This window comes from Mobula birostris, chromosome 10 (genome assembly GCF_030028105.1).
Source record: "Mobula birostris isolate sMobBir1 chromosome 10, sMobBir1.hap1, whole genome shotgun sequence".
Taxonomy (NCBI): domain Eukaryota; kingdom Metazoa; phylum Chordata; class Chondrichthyes; order Myliobatiformes; family Myliobatidae; genus Mobula; species Mobula birostris.
In genome coordinates, this window is record NC_092379.1 from 50,183,979 (window position 1) to 50,203,344 (window position 19,366).

Below are 19,366 nucleotides of genomic sequence, written 5' to 3' on the forward strand. Positions count from 1 at the left end.
TCGTTGGGAGGGGGTGGAGGAGACTCGTTGAGGTGGTGGAGGAGTCTCGTTGGGGGAGTGGAGTAGACTCGGGGGGTGGAAGAGACTCGTTGGCAGGGGCTGTAGGAGACTCGGCTGGTGGAGGAGAGTCATTGGGGGGGCGGAGGAGACTCGTTGGAGGGTGGAGGAGACACGTTGGGGGGTGGAGGAGAGTCGGTGGTGTGGCGGAGGAGACTCATTGGGGGGGTGGAGGAGACTCGTTGGGGTGGTGGAGGAGACTCGGCAGGGTGGAGGAGCCTCGTTCGGGAGGGGTGGAGGAGACTCGTTGGGGGGGGTGTAGGAGACTCGTTTGGGGGTGTGTAGGGGCCTCGTTGGGGAGGTGGAGCAGACTCGTTGGAGGGTGGAGGACACTCGTTGAGGGGGTGGAGGAGACTCGTTGGGAGGGTGTGGAGGAGACTCGTTGGGGGGGGAGCAGACTGGTTGGGGGGTTTGGAGGAGATTAGGGAGGGGTGGAGGAGACTCGTTGGGGGAGTGGAGGAGACTCGTTGGGGGGGTGGAGGATACTCGTTGGGAGAGGGTGGAGGGGACTCGTTGAGGGGGTAGAGGAGACTCGTGGGGTGGAGGAGACTCCAGGTGGGTGGAGGAGACTCATTGGGGGAGTGGAGGAGACTCGTTAGGGGGGTGGAGGAGACTCGTTGGGGGAGTGGAGGAGACTCGTTGGGGGAGTGGAGGAGACTCGTTGGGGAGGTGGAGGAGACTCGTTGGGGAGGTGGAGGAAACTCGTTGGAGGGGAGGAGACTCGTTGTGGGGGGGGCGGAGGAGACTCATTGGAGGGTGGAGGAGACTCGTTGTGGGGGTGGAGGAGACTCGGTGGGGAGGGGGTGGAGGAGACTCGGGGGGGGTGAAGGATACTCGTTGGGAGAGGGTGGAGGAGACTCGTTGAGGGGGTAGAGGAGACTCGTGGGGTGGAGGAGACTCGTGGGGGGTGGAGGAGACTCGTTGGCGGGGGTGGAGGAGATTCGTTGGTGGGGCGGAGGAGACTTGTTGGGGGTGGAGGAGACTGGTTGGGGGTGTGCAGGAGCCTCGTTGGGGGGCGTAGGGGCCTCGTTGGGGGGTGTAGGGGCCTCGTTGGGGAGGTGGAGGAGACTCGTTGGGGAGGTGGAGGAACCTCGTTGGGGAGCTAGAGGAAACTCGTTGGAGGGGAGGAGACTCGTTGTGGGGGGGGCGGAGGAGACTCATTGGAGGGTGGAGGAGACTCGTTGTTGGGGTGGAGGAGACTCGGTGGGGAGGGGGTGGAGGAGACTCGGGGGGGGTGAAGGATACTCGTTGGGAGAGGGTGGAGGAGACTCGTTGAGGGGGTAGAGGAGACTCGTGGGGTGGAGGAGACTCGTGGGGGGTGGAGGAGACTCGTTGGGGCAGTGGAGGAGACTCGGCGAGTGGAGGAGACTCAGGGGGGTGGAGGAGACTCGTTGGGGGAGTGGAGGAGACTCGTTGGGGAGGGGGTGGAGGAGCCTCGTTGGGGGGCTGGAGGAGCCTCATTGGGGGGCTGGAGGAGACTCGTTGGTGGGGCGGAGGAGACTCGTTGGGGGTGGAGGAGACTGGTTGGGGGTGTGCAGGAGCCTCGTTGGGGTGGTGAAGGAGACTCGGGAGGGTGGTGGAGCCTTGTTGGGGGGGTGGAGGAGACTCGTTGGGAGGGTGTAGGAGACTCGTTGGGGGGTGTAGGGGCCTCGTTGGGGAGGTGGAGGAGACTCATTGGGGAGGTGGAGGAGACTCGGTGGGGTGGCGGAGGAGACTCATAGGAGGTGGAGGAGACTCGTTGGGGAGGGGGCGGAGGAGACTCGTTGGTGGGGTGGAGGAGACTCGGCGGGTGGAGGAGACTCGTTTGGGGGGTGGAGGAGACTCCTTGGGGAGGGGATGGAGGAGACTCGTGGGGGTGGAGGAGACTCGTTGGGGTGGGGCGGAGGAGACTCGGTGGGGTGGAAGAGACTCGTTGAGTGGGTGGATGAGACTCGTTGGGCAGAGGGTGGGGGCGACTTGTTTGGGGGGTGGAGGAGACTCGTTGGGGAGGGTGTGGAGGAAACTCGTAGCAGGGGTGGAGGAGACTCGGGAGGTGGAGGAGACTCGTTGTGGGGGTGTAGGAAACTCGTTGGTGAGGGTGTGGAAGAGACTCGTAGCTGGGGTGGAGGAGACTAGTTCGGGGGTGGAGGAGACTGGTTGGGGGGGCGGTGGAGACTCGTTGGTGTTGGAGGAGACTCGTTGAAGAGAGGTGGAGGAGACTCGTTGTGGGGTGGAGGAGACTCAGTGGCGGGGTGGAGAAGACTCGTTGGGAGGGGGTGGAGGAGACTCGGGGGGTGGAGGATCGTTGGGAGGTGGCGGAGGATACTCGTTGGGGGGGCGGGGAAGACTCTTTGGGGAGGGGGTGAAGGAGACTCGTTGGGGGGGTGGAGGAGACTCGGTGGTGTGGCAGAGGGGACACATTGGGGGGGTGGAGGAGACTCGTTGGGGAGTGGGCGGAGGAGACTCATTGGTGTGGTGGAGGAGACTCGTTGGGAAGAGGGTGGAGGAGACACATTGGGGGTCGGAGGAAACTGGGGGGTGGAGGAGACTCCTTGGGGAGGGGGTGGAGGAGACTCATTGGGGGGGTGGAAGACACTCGTTGGGAGAGGGTGGAGGAGACTCGTTGAGGGGGTGGAGGAGACTCGTGGGGTGGAGGAGACTCGTGGGGGGTGGAGGAGACTCGTTGGTGGAGTAGAGGAGACTCGGCGGGTGGAGGAGACTCGTTAGAGGGGTGGAGGAGACTCGGGGGGGTGGAGGAGACTGGTTGGGGGTGTGTAGGGGCCTCGTTGGGGAGGTGGAGGAGACTCGTTGGGGAGGGGGCGGAGGAGACTCGTTGGCGGGGTGAAGGAGTCTCGTTGGTGTGGTGGAGGAGTCTCGTGGGGGGGTGGAGGAGACTCGGGGGGTGGAGGAGACTCGTTGGGGGGGTGGAGGATACTCGTTGGGAGGGGGTGGAGGAGACTCGTTGAGGGGGTGGAGGAGTCTCGTTGGGGGAGTGGAGTAGACTCGGGGGGTGGAAGAGACTCGTTGGCAGGGGCTGTAGGAGACTCGGCTGGTGGAGGAGAGTCATTGGGGGGGCGGAGGAGACTCGTTGGAGGGTGGAGGAGACACGTTGGGGGGTGGAGGAGAGTCGGTGGTGTGGCGGAGGAGACTCATTGGGGGGGTGGAGGAGACTCGTTGGGGTGGTGGAGGAGACTCGGCAGGGTGGAGGAGCCTCGTTCGGGGGGGGTGGAGGAGACTCGTTGGGGGGGGGGTGTAGGAGACTCGTTTGGGGGTGTGTAGGGGCCTCGTTGGGGAGGTGGAGCAGACTCGTTGGAGGGTGGAGGACACTCGTTGAGGGGGTGGAGGAGACTCGTTGGGAGGGTGTGGAGGAGACTCGTTGGGGGGGTGGAGCAGACTGGTTGGGGGGTTTGGAGGAGATTAGGGAGGGGTGGAGGAGACTCGTTGGGGGAGTGGAGGAGACTCGTTGGGGGGGTGGAGGATACTCGTTGGGAGAGGGTGGAGGGGACTCGTTGAGGGGGTAGAGGAGACTCGTGGGGTGGAGGAGACTCCAGGTGGGTGGAGGAGACTCGTTGGGGGAGTGGAGGAGACTCGTTAGGGGGGTGGAGGAGACTCGTTGGGGTAGTGGAGGAGACTCGTTGGGGGAGTGGAGGAGACTCGTTGGGGAGGGGGTGGAGGAGCCTCGTTGGGGGGCTGGAGGAGACTTGTTGGCGGGGGTGGAGGAGACTCGTTGGTGGGGCGGAGGAGACTTGTTGGGGGTGGAGGAGACTGGTTGGGGGTGTGCAGGAGCCTCGTTGGGGGGCGTAGGGGCCTCGTTGGGGGGTGTAGGGGCCTCGTTGGGGAGGTGGAGGAGACTCGTTGGGGAGGTGGAGGAACCTCGTTGGGGAGCTAGAGGAAACTCGTTGGAGGGGAGGAGACTCGTTGTGGGGGGGGCGGAGGAGACTCATTGGAGGGTGGAGGAGACTCGTTGTGGGGGTGGAGGAGACTCGGTGGGGAGGGGGTGGAGGAGACTCGGGGGGGTGGAGGATACTCGTTGGGAGAGGGTGGAGGAGACTCGTTGAGGGGGTAGGGGAGACTCGTGGGGTGGAGGAGACTCGTGGGGGGTGGAGGAGACTCGTTGGGGCAGTGGAGGAGACTCGGCGAGTGGAGGAGACTCAGGGGGGTGGAGGAGACTCGTTGGGGGAGTGGAGGAGACTCGGGGGTGGAGGAGACTCGTTGGGGGAGTGGAGGAGCCTCGTTGGGGGGGCTGGAGGAGACTCGTTGGTGGGGCGGAGGGGACTCGTTGGGGGTGGAGGAGACTGGTTGGGGGTGTGCAGGAGCCTCGTTGGGGTGGTGGAGGAGACTCGGGAGGGTGGTGGAGCCTTGTTGGGGGGGTGGAGGAGACTCGTTGGGAGGGTGTAGGAGACTCGTTGGGGGGTGTAGGGGCCTCGTTGGGGAGGTGGAGGAGACTCATTGGGGAGGTGGAGGAGACTCGGTGGGGTGGCGGAGGAGACTCATGGGAGGTGGAGGAGACTCGTTGGGGAGGGGGCGGAGGAGACTCGTTGGTGGGGTGGAGGAGACTCGGCGGGTGGAGGAGACTCGTTTGGGGGGTGGAGGAGACTCCTTGGGGAGGGGATGGAGGAGACTCGTGGGGGTGGAGGAGACTCGTTGGGGAGGGGCGGAGGAGACTCGGTGGGGTGGAAGAGACTCGTTGAGTGGGTGGAGGAGACTCGTTGGGCAGAGGGTGGGGGCGACTTGTTTGGGGGGTGGAGGAGACTCGTTGGGGAGGGTGTGGAGGAAACTCGTAGCAGGGGTGGAGGAGACTCGGGAGGTGGAGGAGACTCGTTGTGGGGGTGTAGGAAACTCGTTGGTGAGGGTGTGGAAGAGACTCGTAGCTGGGGTGGAGGAGACTAGTTCGGGGGTGAAGGAGACTCGTTGGGGGGGTAGAGGAGACACGTTGGCGGTTGGAGAAGACGCGGTGGTGTGGAGGAGACTCATTGGGAGGGGGAGAAGGAGACTCGTTGGGGGAGTGGAAGAGAGTCGTTGGAGGGGGTGGAGGAGACTCGTCGGAGGGGTGGTGAAGACTCGTTGGGGGGGGTGGAGGAGACTCATTGGGGAGTGGAAGAGACTCGTTGTGGGGGTGGGGGAGACTGGTTTGAGGGGTTGGAGGAGACTCGGCGGCTGGAGGAGATTCAGGGGGGTGGAGGAGACTCATTGGGGGAGTCGAGGAGACCCGTTGGGGAGGGGTGAAGGAGACTCGTTGAGGGAGTGGAGGAGACTCGTGGGGTGGTGGAGACTCGTGGGGGGTGGAGGAGACTCGTTGGGGGAGTGGAGGAGACTTGGAGGGTGGAAGAGACTCGTTGGCAGGTGGTGGAGGAGACTCGGCGGGTGGAGGTGATTCGTTGGCGGGGTGGAGGAGACTCGTTGGTGGGGTGGAGGAGACTCGGTAGGTGGAGGAGACTCGTGGGGGGGTGAATGAGACTCGTTGGGGAGGTGGAGGAAACTCGTTGGGGAGGGGGTGGAGGAGACTCGGGGGGGCGGAGGAGACTCGTGGGGGTGGAGGAGACTCGTTGGGGAGGGGGTGGAGGAGACTCGGGGGGGGTGGAGGAGACTCGTTGGGGGAGTGGAGGAGACTCGGGGGGTGGAAGAGACTCGTTTGCAGGGGGTGGAGGAGATTGGGCGGGTGGAGGAGACTCATTGGGGAGTGGAAGAGACTCGTTGTGGGGGTGGAGCAGACTCGTGGGGGTGGAGGAGACTCGTTGGGGGATGGAGGGTACTCGTTGGGAGGGGGTGTAGGAGACTCATTGAGGGGGTAGAGGAGACTCGGGTGGAGGAGACTCGTGGGGGTGGAGGAGACTCGTTGGGGGAGTGGAGGAGACCCGCGGGGTGGAGGAGCATCGGGAGGTGGAGGAGACTCGTGGGGGGGTGGAGGAGACTCGTTGGGGAGGTGGAGGAGACTCTTTAGGTAGGGGGTGGCGGAGACTTGGCGGGTTGAGAGACTCGTTGGGAGGGGGTGGAGGATACTCGTTGGGGGAGTGGAGGAGACTCGTTGGCGAGGGGGTGGAGGAAACTCGTTGGGGGGTGGAGGATACTCGTTGGGAGGAGGTGGAGAAGACTTGTTGAGGGGGTGGAGGGGACTCGCGGAGTGGAGGAGACTCGTGGGGGTGGAAGAGACTCGTTGGGGGAGTGGAGGAGACTCGCGGGGTGGAGGAACCTCGGCGGGTGGAGGAGACTCGTTGGGGGGGTGGAGGAGACTCGGAGGGTGGAGCAGACTCGTTTGGGGAGTGGAGGAGACTCGTTGGGGAGGGGGTGGAGGAGGCTCGTTGGGGGGTTGGAGGAGACTCGTTGGGGAGGGGGTGGAGGAGACTCATTGAAGGGGCGGAGGAGACTCGGGGGGTTGAGGAGACTTGTTGGGGAGGGCGTGGAGGAGACTCGTTGAGGGGGTGAAGGAGACTAGGGGGGTGGAGGAGACTCGTGAGGGGGTGGAGGAGACTCGTTGGGGAGAGGGTGGAGTAGACTCGTTGGGGGAGTGGAGGAGACTTGTTGGGGGAGTGGAGGTGACTCGGGGAAGGGGTGGAGGAGACTCGTTGGGGGAGTAGAGGAGACTCGTAGGGGAGGGGGTGGAGGAGACTCGTTGGGGGGGTGGAGGATACTCGTTGGGAGGGGGTGGAGGAGACTCGTTGAGGGGGTGGAGGAGTCTCGTTGGGGGAGTGGAGTAGACTCGGGGGGTGGAAGAGACTCGTTGGCAGGGGCTGTAGGAGACTCGGCTGGTGGAGGAGAGTCATTGGGGGGGCGGAGGAGACTCGTTTGAGGGTGGAGGAGACACGTTGGGGGGTGGAGGAGAGTCGGTGGTGTGGCGGAGGAGACTCATTGGGGGGGTGGAGGAGACTCGTTGGGGTGGTGGAGGAGACTCGGCAGGGTGGAGGAGCCTCGTTCGGGGGGGGGGGTGGAGGAGACTCGTTGGGGGGGGGTGTAGGAGACTCGTTTGGGGGTGTGTAGGGGCCTCGTTGGGGAGGTGGAGCAGACTCGTTGGAGGGTGGAGGACACTCGTTGAGGGGGTGGAGGAGACTCGTTGGGAGGGTGTGGAGGAGACTCGTTGGGGGGGTGGAGCAGACTGGTTGGGGGGTTTGGAGGAGATTAGGGAGGGGTGGAGGAGACTCGTTGGGGGAGTGGAGGAGACTCGGGGGGGTGGAGGATACTCGTTGGGAGAGGGTGGAGGGGACTCGTTGAGGGGGTAGAGAAGACTCGTGGGGTGGAGGAGACTCCAGGTGGGTGGAGGAGACTCATTGGGGGAGTGGAGGAGACTCGTTAGGGGGGTGGAGGAGACTCGTTGGGGGAGTGGAGGAGACTCGTTGGGGTAGTGGAGGAGACTCGTTGGGGAGGGGGTGGAGGAGCCTCGTTGCGGGGTTGGAGGAGACTTGTTGGCGGGGGTGCAGGAGACTCGTTGGTGGGGCGGTGGAGACTTGTTGGGGGTGGAGGAGACTGGTTGGGGGTGTGCAGGAGCCTCGTTGGGGGCGTAGGGGCCTCGTTGGGGGGTGTAGGGGCCTCGTTGGGGAGGTGGAGGAGACTCGTTGGGGAGGTGGAGGAACCTCGTTGGGGAGCTAGAGGAAACTCGTTGGAGGGGAGGAGACTCGTTGTGGGGGGGGGCGGAGGAGACTCATTGGAGGGTGGAGGAGACTCGTTGTGGGGGTGGAGGAGACTCGGTGGGGAGGGGGTGGAGGAGAGTCGGGGGGGGTGGAGGATACTCGTTGGGAGAGGGTGGAGGAGACTCGTTGAGGGGGTAGAGGAGACTCGTGGGGTGGAGGAGACTCGTGGGGGGTGGAGGAGACTCGTGGGGGGTGGAGGAGACTCGTTGGGGCAGTGGAGGAGACTCGGCGAGTGGAGGAGACTCAGGAGGGTGGAGGAGACTCGTTGGGGGAGTGGAGGAGACTCGTTGGGGGAGTGGAGGAGACTCGTTGGGGAGGGGGTGGAGGAGCCTCGTTGGGGGGCTGGAGGAGCCTCGTTGGGGGGCTGGAGGAGACTCGTTGGTGGGGCGGAGGAGACTCGTTGGGGGTGGAGGAGACTGGTTGGGGGTGTGCAGGAGCCTCGTTGGGGTGGTGGAGGAGACTCGGGAGGGTAGTGGAGCCTTGTTGGGGGGGTGGAGGAGACTCGTTGGGAGGGTGTAGGAGACTCGTTGGGGGGTGTAGGGGCCTCGTTGGGGAGGTGGAGGAGACTCATTGGGGAGGTGGAGGAGACTCGGTGGGGTGGCGGAGGAGACTCATGGGAGGTGGAGGAGACTCGTTGGGGAGGGGGCGGAGGAGACTCGTTGGTGGGGTGGAGGAGACTCGGCGGGTGGAGGAGACTCGTTTGGGGGGTGGAGGAGACTCCTTGGGGAGGGGATGGAGTAGACTCGTGGGGGTGGAGGAGACTCGTTGGGGAGGGGCGGAGGAGACTCGGTGGGCAGAGGGTGGGGGCGACTTGTTTGGGGGGTGGAGGAGACTCGTTGGGGAGAGTGTGGAGGAAACTCGTAGCAGGGGTGGAGGAGACTCGGGAGGTGGAGGAGACTCGTTGTGGGGGTGTAGGAAACTCGTTGGTGAGGGTGTGGAAGAGACTCGTAGCTGGGGTGGAGGAGACTAGTTCGGGGGTGGAGGAGACTGGTTGGGGGGGCGGTGGAGACTCGTTGGTGTTGGAGGAGACTTGAAGAGAGGTGGAGGAGACTCAGTGGCGGGGTGGAGGAGACTCGTTGGGAGGGGGCGGAGGAGACTCGGGGGGTGGAGGATCGTTGGGAGGTGGCGGAGGATACTCGTTGGGGGGGCGGGGAAGACTCTTTGGGGAGGGGGTGAAGGAGACTCGTTGGGGGGGTAGAGGAGACACGTTGGCGGGTGGAGAAGACGCGGTGGTGTGGAGGAGACTCATTGGGAGGGGGAGAAGGAGACTCGTTGGGGGAGTGGAAGAGACTCGTTGGAGGGGGTGGAGGAGACTCGTCGGAGGGGTGGTGGAGACTCGTTGGGGGGGTGGAGGAGACTCGTTGGGGGAGTGGAGGAGACTCGTTGGGGTAGTGGAGGAGACTCGTTGGGGAGGGGGTGGAGGAGCCTCGTTGCGGGGTTGGAGGAGACTTGTTGGCGGGGGTGCAGGAGACTCGTTGGTGGGGCGGTGGAGACTTGTTGGGGGTGGAGGAGACTGGTTGGGGGTGTGCAGGAGCCTCGTTGGGGGCGTAGGGGCCTCGTTGGGGGGTGTAGGGGCCTCGTTGGGGAGGTGGAGGAGACTCGTTGGGGAGGTGGAGGAACCTCGTTGGGGAGCTAGAGGAAACTCGTTGGAGGGGAGGAGACTCGTTGTGGGGGGGGGCGGAGGAGACTCATTGGAGGGTGGAGGAGACTCGTTGTGGGGGTGGAGGAGACTCGGTGGGGAGGGGGTGGAGGAGAGTCGGGGGGGTGGAGGATACTCGTTGGGAGAGGGTGGAGGAGACTCGTTGAGGGGGTAGAGGAGACTCGTGGGGTGGAGGAGACTCGTGGGGGGTGGAGGAGACTCGTGGGGGGTGGAGGAGACTCGTTGGGGCAGTGGAGGAGACTCGGCGAGTGGAGGAGACTCAGGAGGGTGGAGGAGACTCGTTGGGGGAGTGGAGGAGACTCGTTGGGGAGGGGGTGGAGGAGCCTCGTTGGGGGGCTGGAGGAGCCTCGTTGGGGGGCTGGAGGAGACTCGTTGGTGGGGCGGAGGAGACTCGTTGGGGGTGGAGGAGACTGGTTGGGGGTGTGCAGGAGCCTCGTTGGGGTGGTGGAGGAGACTCGGGAGGGTAGTGGAGCCTTGTTGGGGGGGTGGAGGAGACTCGTTGGGAGGGTGTAGGAGACTCGTTGGGGGGTGTAGGGGCCTCGTTGGGGAGGTGGAGGAGACTCATTGGGGAGGTGGAGGAGACTCGGTGGGGTGGCGGAGGAGACTCATGGGAGGTGGAGGAGACTCGTTGGGGAGGGGGCGGAGGAGACTCGTTGGTGGGGTGGAGGAGACTCGGCGGGTGGAGGAGACTCGTTTGGGGGGTGGAGGAGACTCCTTGGGGAGGGGATGGAGTAGACTCGTGGGGGTGGAGGAGACTCGTTGGGGAGGGGCGGAGGAGACTCGGTGGGCAGAGGGTGGGGGCGACTTGTTTGGGGGGTGGAGGAGACTCGTTGGGGAGAGTGTGGAGGAAACTCGTAGCAGGGGTGGAGGAGACTCGGGAGGTGGAGGAGACTCGTTGTGGGGGTGTAGGAAACTCGTTGGTGAGGGTGTGGAAGAGACTCGTAGCTGGGGTGGAGGAGACTAGTTCGGGGGTGGAGGAGACTGGTTGGGGGGGCGGTGGAGACTCGTTGGTGTTGGAGGAGACTTGAAGAGAGGTGGAGGAGACTCAGTGGCGGGGTGGAGGAGACTCGTTGGGAGGGGGCGGAGGAGACTCGGGGGGTGGAGGATCGTTGGGAGGTGGCGGAGGATACTCGTTGGGGGGGCGTGGAAGACTCTTTGGGGAGGGGGTGAAGGAGACTCGTTGGGGGGGTAGAGGAGACACGTTGGCGGGTGGAGAAGACGCGGTGGTGTGGAGGAGACTCATTGGGAGGGGGAGAAGGAGACTCGTTGGGGGAGTGGAAGAGACTCGTTGGAGGGGGTGGAGGAGACTCGTCGGAGGGGTGGTGGAGACTCGTTGGGGGGGTGGAGGAGACTCATTGGGGAGTGGAAGAGACTCGTGGGGGTGGGGGAGACTGGTTTGAGGGGTTGGAGGAGACTCGGCGGCTGGAGGAGACTCAGGGGGGTGGAGGAGACTCATTGGGGGAGTCGAGGAGACCCGTTGGGGAGGGGGTGGAGGAGACTCGTGGGGTGGTGGAGACTCGTGGGGGGTGGAGGAGACTCGTTGGGGGAGTGGAGGAGACTTGGAGGGTGGAAGAGACTCGTTGGCAGGGGCTGTAGGAGACTCGGCGGGTGGAGGAGACTCGTTGGGGGGCGCGGAGGAGGCTCGTTGGAGGGTGGAAGAGACTCGGGGGGGTGGAGGAGACTCGGTGGTGTGGCAGAGGGGACACATTGGGGGGGTGGAGGAGACTCGTTGGGAAGAGGGTGGAGGAGACACATTGGGGGGCGGAGGAAACTGGGGGGTGGAGGAGACTCCTTGGGGAGGGGGTGGAGGAGACTCATTGGGGGGATGGAAGACACTCGTTGGGAGAGGGTGGAGGAGACTCGTTGAGGGGGTGGAGGAGACTCGTGGGGTGGAGGAGACTCGTGGGGGGTGGAGGAGACTCGTTGGGGGAGTAGAGGAGACTCGGCGGGTGGAGGAGACTCGGGGGGGTGGAGGAGACTGGTTGGGGGTGTGCAGGAGACTCGTTGGGGGGGTGTAGGAGACTCGTTTGGGGGTGTGTAGGGGCCTCGTTGGGGAGGTGGAGGAGACTCGTTGGGGAGGGGGCGGAGGAGACTCGTTGGCGGGGTGAAGGAGTCTCGTTGGTGGGGTGGAGGAGTCTCGTGGGGGGGTGGAGGAGACTCGGGGGGTGGAGGAGACTCGTTGGGGGAGTGGAGGAGACTCGTAGGGGAGGGGGTGGAGGAGACTCGTTGGGGGGGTGGAGGATACTCGTTGGGAGGGGGTGGAGGAGACTCGTTGAGGGGGTGGAGGAGTCTCGTTGGGGGAGTGGAGTAGACTCGTGGGGTGGAAGAGACTCGTTGGCAGGGGCTGTAGGAGACTCGGCTGGTGGATGAGAGTCGGTGGTGTGGCGGAGGAGACTCATTGGGGGGGTGGAGGAGACTCGTTGGGGTGGTGGAGGAGACTCGGCAGGGTGGAGGAGCCTCGTTCGGGGGGGGGGGTGGAGGAGACTCGTTGGGGGGGGTGTAGGAGACTCGTTTGGGGGTGTGTAGGGGCCTCGTTGGGGAGGTGGAGCAGACTCGTTGGAGGGTGGAGGACACTCGTTGAGGGGGTGGAGGAGACTCGTTGGGAGGGTGTGGAGGAGACTCGTTGTGGGGGTGGAGCAGACTGGTTGGGGGGTTTGGAGGAGATTAGGGAGGGGTGGAGGAGACTCGTTGGGGGAGTGGAGGAGACTCGTTGGGGGGGTGGAAGATACTCGTTGGGAGAGGGTGGAGGGGACTCGTTGAGGGGGTAGAGGAGACTCGTGGGGTGGAGGAGACTCCAGGTGGGTGGAGGAGACTCGTTGGGGGAGTGGAGGAGATTCGTTAGGGGGGTGGAGGAGACTCGTTGGGGGAGTGGAGGAGACTCGTTGGGGAGGGGGTGGAGGAGCCTTGTTGGGGGGCTGGAGGAGACTTGTTGGCGGGGGTGGAGGAGACTCGTTGGTGGGGCGGAGGAGACTTGTTGTGGGTGGAGGAGACTGGTTGGGGGTGTGCAGGAGCCTCGTTGGGGGGCGTAGGGGCCTCGTTGGGGGGTGTAGGGGCCTCGTTGGGGAGGTGGAGGAGACTCGTTGGGGAGGTGGAGGAACCTCGTTGGGGAGCTAGAGGAAACTCGTTGGAGGGGAGGAGACTCATTGTGTGGGGCGGCGGAGGAGACTCATTGGAGGGTGGAGGAGACTCGTTGTGGGGGTGGAGGAGACTCGGTGGGGAGGGGGTGGAGGAGACTCGGGGGGGTGGAGGATACTCGTTGGGAGAGGGTGGAGGAGACTCGTTGAGGGGGTAGAGGAGACTCGTGGGGTGGAGGAGACTCGTGGGGGGTGGAGGAGACTCGTTGGGGCAGTGGAGGAGACTCGGCGAGTGGAGGAGACCCAGGGTGGTGGAGGAGACTCGTTGGGGGAGTGGAGGAGACTCGTTGGGGGAGTGGAGGAGCCTCGTTGGGGGGCTGGAGGAGTCTCGTTGGTGGGGCGGAGGAGACTCGTTGGGGGTGGAGGAGACTGGTTGGGGGTGTGCAGGAGCCTCGTTGGGGTGGTGGAGGAGACTCGGGAGGGTGGTGGAGCCTTGTTGGGGGGGTGGAGGAGACTCGTTGGGAGGGTGTAGGAGACTCGTTGGGGGGTGTAGGGGCCTCGTTGGGGAGGTGGAGGAGACTCATTGGGGAGGTGGAGGAGACTCATGGGAGGTGGAGGAGACTCGTTGGGGAGGGGGCGGAGGAGACTCGTTGGTGGGGTGGAGGAGACTCGGCGGGTGGAGGAGACTCGTTTGGGGGGTGGAGGAGACTCGTTGGGGAGGGGCGGAGGAGACTCGGTGGGGTGGAAGAGACTCGTTGAGTGGGTGGAGGAGACTCGTTGGGCAGAGGGTGGGGGCGACTTGTTTGGGGGGTGGAGGAGACTCGTTGGGGAGGGTGTGGAGGAAACTCGTAGCAGGGGTGGAGGAGACTCGGGAGGTGGAGGAGACTCGTTGTGGGGGTGTAGGAAACTCGTTGGTGAGGGTGTGGAAGAGACTCGTAGCTGGGGTGGAGGAGACTAGTTCGGGGGTGGAGGAGACTGGTTGGTGGGGCGGTGGAGACTCGTTGGTGTTGGAGGAGACTCGTTGAAGAGAGGTGGAGGAGACTCGTTGTGGGGTGGAGGAGACTCAGTGGCGGGGTGGAGGAGACTCGTTGGGAGGGGGTGGAGGAGACTCGGGGGGTGGAGGATCGTTGGGAGGTGGCGGAGGATACTCGTTGGGGGGGCGGGGAAGACTCTTTGGGGAGCGGGTGAAGGAGACTCGTTGGGGGGGTAGAGGAGACACGTTGGCGGGTGGAGAAGACGCGGTGGTGTGGAGGAGACTCATTGGGAGGGGGAGAAGGAGACTCGTTGGGGGAGTGGAAGAGACTCGTTGGAGGGGGTGGAGGAGACTCGTCGGAGGGGTGGTGAAGACTCGTTGGGGGGGTGGAGGAGACTCATTGGGGAGTGGAAGAGACTCGTTGTGGGGGTGGGGGAGACTGGTTTGAGGGGTTGGAGGAGACTATGCGGCTGGAGGAGACTCGGGGGTGGAGGAGACTCATTGGGGGAGTCGAGGAGACCCGTTGGGGAGGGGGTGAAGGAGACTCGTGGGGTGGTGGAGACTCGTGGGGGGTGGAGGAGACTCGTTGGGGGAGTGGAGGAGACTTGGAGGGTGGAAGAGACTCGTTGGCAGGTGGTGGAGGAGATTCGGCGGGTGGAGGAGACTCGTTGGGTGGTGGAGGAGACTCGGGGGGTGGAAGAGACTCGTTTGCAGGGGGTGGAGGAGATTGGGCGGGTGGAGGAGACTCATTGGGGAGTGGAAGAGACTCGTGGGGGTGGAGCAGACTCGTGGGGGTGGAGGAGACTCGTTGGGGGGATGGAGGGTACTCGTTGGGAGGGGGTGTAGGAGACTCATTGAGGGGGTGGAGGAGACTCATTGAGGGGGTAGAGGAGACTCGGGTGGAGGAGACTCGTGGGGGTGGAGGAGACTCGTTGGGGGAGTGGAGGAGACCCGCGAGGTGGAGGAGCATCGGGAGGTGGAGGAGACTCGTGGGGGGGTGGAGGAGACTCGGGGAGGCTCTTTAGGTAGGGGGTGGCGGAGACTTGGTGGATTGAGGAGACTCGTTGGGAGGGGGTGGAGGATACTCGTTGGGGGAGTGGAGGAGACTCGTTGGCGAGGGGGTGGAGGAAACTAGTTGGGGGGTGGAGGATACTCGTTGGGAGGAGGTGGAGAAGACTTGTTGAGGGGGTGGAGGGGACTCGCGGAGTGGAGGAGACTCGTGGGGGTGGAAGAGACTCGTTGGGGGAGTGGAGGAGACTCGCGGGGTGGAGGAACCTCGGCGGGTGGAGGAGACTCGTTGGGGGGGTGGAGGAGACTCGGAGGGTGGAGCAGACTCGTTTGGGGAGTGGAGGAGACTCGTTGGGGAGGGGGTGGAGGAGGCTCGTTGGGGGGTTGGAGGAGACTCTTTGGGGAGGGGGTGGAGGAGACTCATTGAGGGGGCGGAGGAGACTCGGGGGGGTTGAGGAGACTTGTTGGGGAGGGCGTGGAGGAGACTCGTTGAGGGGGTGAAGGAGACTAGGGGGGTGGAGGAGACTCGTGAGGGGGTGGAGGAGACTCGTTGGGGAGAGGGTGGAGTAGACTCGTTGGAGTGGAGGAGACTTGTTGGGGGAGTGGAGGTTACTCGGGGAGGGGGTGGAGGAGACTCGTTGGGGGGGAGGAGGAGACTCGGAGGGTGGAGCAGACTCGTTTGGGGAGTGGAGGAGACTCGTTGGGGAGGGGGTGGAGGAGGCTCGTTGGGGGGTTGGAGGAGACTCGTTGGGGAGGGGGTGGAGGAGACTCATTGAGGGGGCGGAGGAGACTCGGGGGGTTGAGGAGACTTGTTGGGGAGGGCGTGGAGGAGACTCGTTGAGGGGGTGAAGGAGACTGGAGGGTGGAGGAGACTCGTGAGGGGTGGAGGAGACTCGTTGGGGAGAGGGTGGAGTAGACTCGTTGGGGGAGTGGAGGAGACTTGTTGGGGGGGTGAAGGAGACTCGTTGGGGAGGGTGTGGAAGAGATTCTTAGCAGGGGTGGAGGAGACGGGGGGTGGCGGAGACTCGTTGTGGGGGTGTAGGAGACTCGCTGGTGAGGGTGTGGAGGAGCCTCGTAGCGGGGGTGGAGGAGACTCGGGGGGTGGAGGAGACTCGTTGGAGCGGGGTGGAGGAGACTCATTGGCGGTTGGAGGAGACTCGGTGGGGGTGTGGAGGAGACTCGTTGGGGAGGGGGTGGAGGAGACTCGTTGGGGGAGTGGAGGAGACTCGTTGGGGAGGGGGTGGAGGAGCCTCGTTGGGGGGCTGGAGGAGACTTGTTGGCGGGGGTAGAGGAGACTAGTTGGTGGGGCGGCGGAGACTTGTTGGGGGTGGAGGAGACTGGTTGGGGGTGTGCAGTAGCCTCGTTGGGGGGCGTAGGGGCCTCGTTGGGGGGTGTAGGGGGCCTCGTTGGGGAGGTGGAGGAGACTCGTTGGGGAGGTGGAGGAACCTCGTTGGGGAGCTAGAGGAAACTCGTTGGAGGGGAGGAGACTCGTTGTGTGGGGGGGCAGAGGAGACTCATTGGAGGGTGGAGGAGACTCGTTGTGGGGGTGGAGGAGACTCGGTGGGGAGGGGGTGGAGGAGACTCGGGGGGGTGGAGGATACTCGTTGGGAGAGGGTGGAGGAGACTATTTGAGGGGGTAGAGGAGACTCGTGGGTGGAGGAGAATCGTGGGGGGTGGAGGAGACTCGTTGTGGGGGTGGAGGAGACTCGGTGGGGAGGGGGTGGAGGAGACTCGGGGGGGTGGAGGATACTCGTTGGGAGAGGTGGAGGAGACTCGTTGAGGGGGTAGAGGAGACTCGTGGGGTGGAGGAGACTCGTGGGGGGTGGAGGAGACTCGTTGGGGCAGTGGAGGAGACTCGGCGAGTGGAGGAGACTCGTTGGGGGCTGGAGGAGCCTCGTTGGGGGCTGGAGGAGACTCGTTGGTGGGGGCGGAGGAGACTCGTTGGGGGTGGAGGAAACTGGTTGGGGGTGTGCAGGAGCCTCGTTGGGGTGGTGGAGGAGACTCGGGAGGGTGGTGGAGCCTTGTTGGGGGGGTGGAGGAGACTCGTTGGGAGGGTGTAGGAGACTCGTTGGGGGGTGTAGGGGCCTCGTTGGGGAGGTGGAGGAGACTCATTGGGGAGGTGGAGGAGACTCGGTGGGGTGGCGGAGGAGACTCATGGGAGGTGGAGGAGACTCGTTGGGGAGGGGGCAGAGGAGACTTGTTGGTGGGGTGGAGGAGACTCGGCGGGTGGAGGAGACTCGTTTGGGGGGTGGAGGAGACTCCTTGGGGAGGGGATGGAGGAGACTCGGGGGGTTGGAGGAGACTCGTTGGGGAGGGGCGGAGGAGACTCGGTGGGGTGGAAGAGACTCGTTGAGTGGGTGGAGGAGACTCGTTGGGCAGAGGGTGGGGGCGACTTGTTTGGGGGGTGGAGGAGACTCGTTGGGGAGGGTGTGGAGAAAACTCGTAGCAGGGGTGGAGGAGACTCGGGAGGTGGAGGAGACTCGTTGTGGGGGTGTAGGAAACTCGTTGGTGAGGGTGTGAAGAGACTCGTAGCTGGGGTGGAGGAGACTAGTTCGGGGGTGGAGGAGACTGGTTGGGGGGGCGGTGGAGACTCGTTGGTGTTGGAGGAGACTCGTTGAAGAGAGGTGGAGGAGACTCGTTGTGGGGTGTAGGAGACTCAGTGGCGGGGTGGAGGAGACTCGGGAGGGGGCGGAGGAGACTCGGGGGGTGGAGGATCGTTGGGAGGTGGCGGAGGATACTCGTTGGGGGGGCGGGGAAGACTCTTTGGGGAGGGGGTGAAGGAGACGTTGGGGGGGTAGAGGAGACACGTTGGCGGGTGGAGAAGACGCGGTGGTGTGGAGGAGACTCATTGGGAGTGGGAGAAGGAGACTCGTTGGAGGGGGTGGAGGAGACTCGTCGGAGGGGTGGTGAAGACTCGTTGGGGGGGGTGGAGGAGACTCATTGGGGAGTGGAAGAGACTCGTTGTGGGGATGGGGGAGACTGGTTTGAGGGGTTGGAGGAGACTCGGCGGCTGGAGGAGACTCAGGGGGGTGGAGGAGACTCATTGGGGGAGTCGAGGAGACCCGTTGGGGAGGGGGTGAAGGAGACTCGTTGAGGGGGTGGAGGAGACTCGTGGGGTGGTGGAGACTCGTGGGGGGCGGAGGAGACTCGTTGGGGAGGGTGTGGAAGAGATTCTTAGCAGGGGTGGAGGAGACTCGGGGGGTGGCGGAGACTCGTGGGGGTGTAGGAGACTCGCTGGTGAGGGTGTGGTGGAGCCTCGTAGCGGGGGTGGAGGAGACTCGGGGGGTGGAGGAGACTTGTTGGAGCGGGGTGGAGGAGACTCATTGGCGGTTGGAGGAGACTCGGTGGGGGTGTGGAGGAGACTCGTTGGGGAGGGGGTGGAGGAGACTCGTTGGGGGAGCGGAGGAGACTCTTCGGGGAGGGGGTGAAGGAGACTCTTTGGAGGGGCTGGAGGAGACTCGTTGGAGGGGTGGTGGAGACTCGTTGGGGGTGTGGAGGAGACTCGTTGGGGAGTGGAGGAGACTCGTTGGGGTGGATGTGGTTGGGGACTGTTAACAGAAGTGGGTCGGTGTCCAGTTGTGGACAGTGGGTGGGTTGAAGGATTGAGATGGGGGGAGGTGGTTTAGTCGGAGGAAATGTGTTCCCGTGCAGAGCCGGGGCAATCTGGAATACAGTTAGTTTCTGCAGGGTCGTATATCACTGCAGTTTCTGCAATGGGGTGCAAACACTGGTGACAGTAGGTGGGATGGGGAGTGATGGGACGGGCTGTGGCAGACATGGATGAGATGGGGACAGTGGGCACGGAGTCAGAGTCAGACAGCAGGGAAAGAGGCCACTCAGCCCAACACATCCATGCTGACCCCGTAGCCTACCTGAACAAGTCCCTCTTCCCGCATCCTCTGCTATCCATGTACCTGTCCAAGTGGCTTTTGAAGGTGATTGTTCCCACCTCCACCTCCTCCTCAAGCAGCTTATTCCACATAGCCACCTCCCTCTGGGTCAAACTGTTGTCCCTCAGGTCCCCTCATAACCGCTCTCTTCTCACCTTAAACCTGAGTCCTCTAGTTTAATTCTCCCCTATCCTGGGGCAGAAAGACTGAGTGTGTTCACCCTGTCTCTGTCCCTCATGATTTTGTCCACCGCAATCTCCTATGCTCCTAGGAATCAAGTCAATATAACTCAATCCCTCGTGTCCTGAAAACATCCTCGTAAATCACTTCTGCACCCTTTCCAGCCACACGGATTCTTGCCTCTCGGCAGGTGGGACATACACACAGACACACACACACACACACACACACACACACACACACACACACACACACTCACACAGTCACACACTCACACACTCACACACACACATACACACACACACACTCACACACACTCACACAAACACACCCCCGCCCTCTCCCCTTTGCACTCTTAGCCCTCTTTGCCCTATTACACCTCTTACCCCCACTTACCTCCCATCTCCCTTCTCCCATCAACCCTCGCACCAACTCGCCTGCCTCTCCCCATCTCCCCTGCCTCCTTCCCCTCCCCCTCACCATCCCTCTGCCCCTGTCCATCCCTCCCCTTCACCCCTCTCAACCCTCTCCCCTTCCATCAGTCTCCCCTCTCCATCCTTCACCAGTCTCCCTCCCCCCCGTCTCCCTCCCTCTCCGTCTTCCTCCCCCGTCTTTCTCCCCATCTCCCCCCACTATCACCCCTTCCCTTCGTCCCCACTGTCTTCCCAACACCCTCCCCACCCTCTCTCCCGCGCTCTCCTCACCCTCCCTGCCACTCTCTGCCCCTGCGCTCTCTTTCCCCCGACCCTCTGTCGGTTTTCATTAACCCTGTGACGATGTATTCATTTTCCCCTCTCTCTTCCCCTCAGCGAATTGCCCGCCTCCTCCGCCACTCCCTGGACACATGGGAATACCTGGCAGCAGTTACGGTGAGTGCTACCATTTCTCGTGTCTCCCTGTCACTCCCTCCTCCCTCCCTCCCT

The 19,366-nt window shown here is 64.0% G+C and overlaps 1 protein-coding gene across 1 annotated transcript in view; it reads left to right on the top strand.

Moving 5' to 3' along the window:
* Nucleotides 1–19,366, top strand: part of LOC140203673 (uncharacterized) — a 76,190-nt gene that overhangs the window by 33,412 nt on the left and 23,412 nt on the right. The window contains exon 5 of the mRNA XM_072269721.1: nt 19,253–19,312. Coding sequence (XP_072125822.1) covers nt 19,253–19,312 — 60 coding nt within the window. The remainder of the gene's footprint in view (nt 1–19,252; nt 19,313–19,366) is intronic.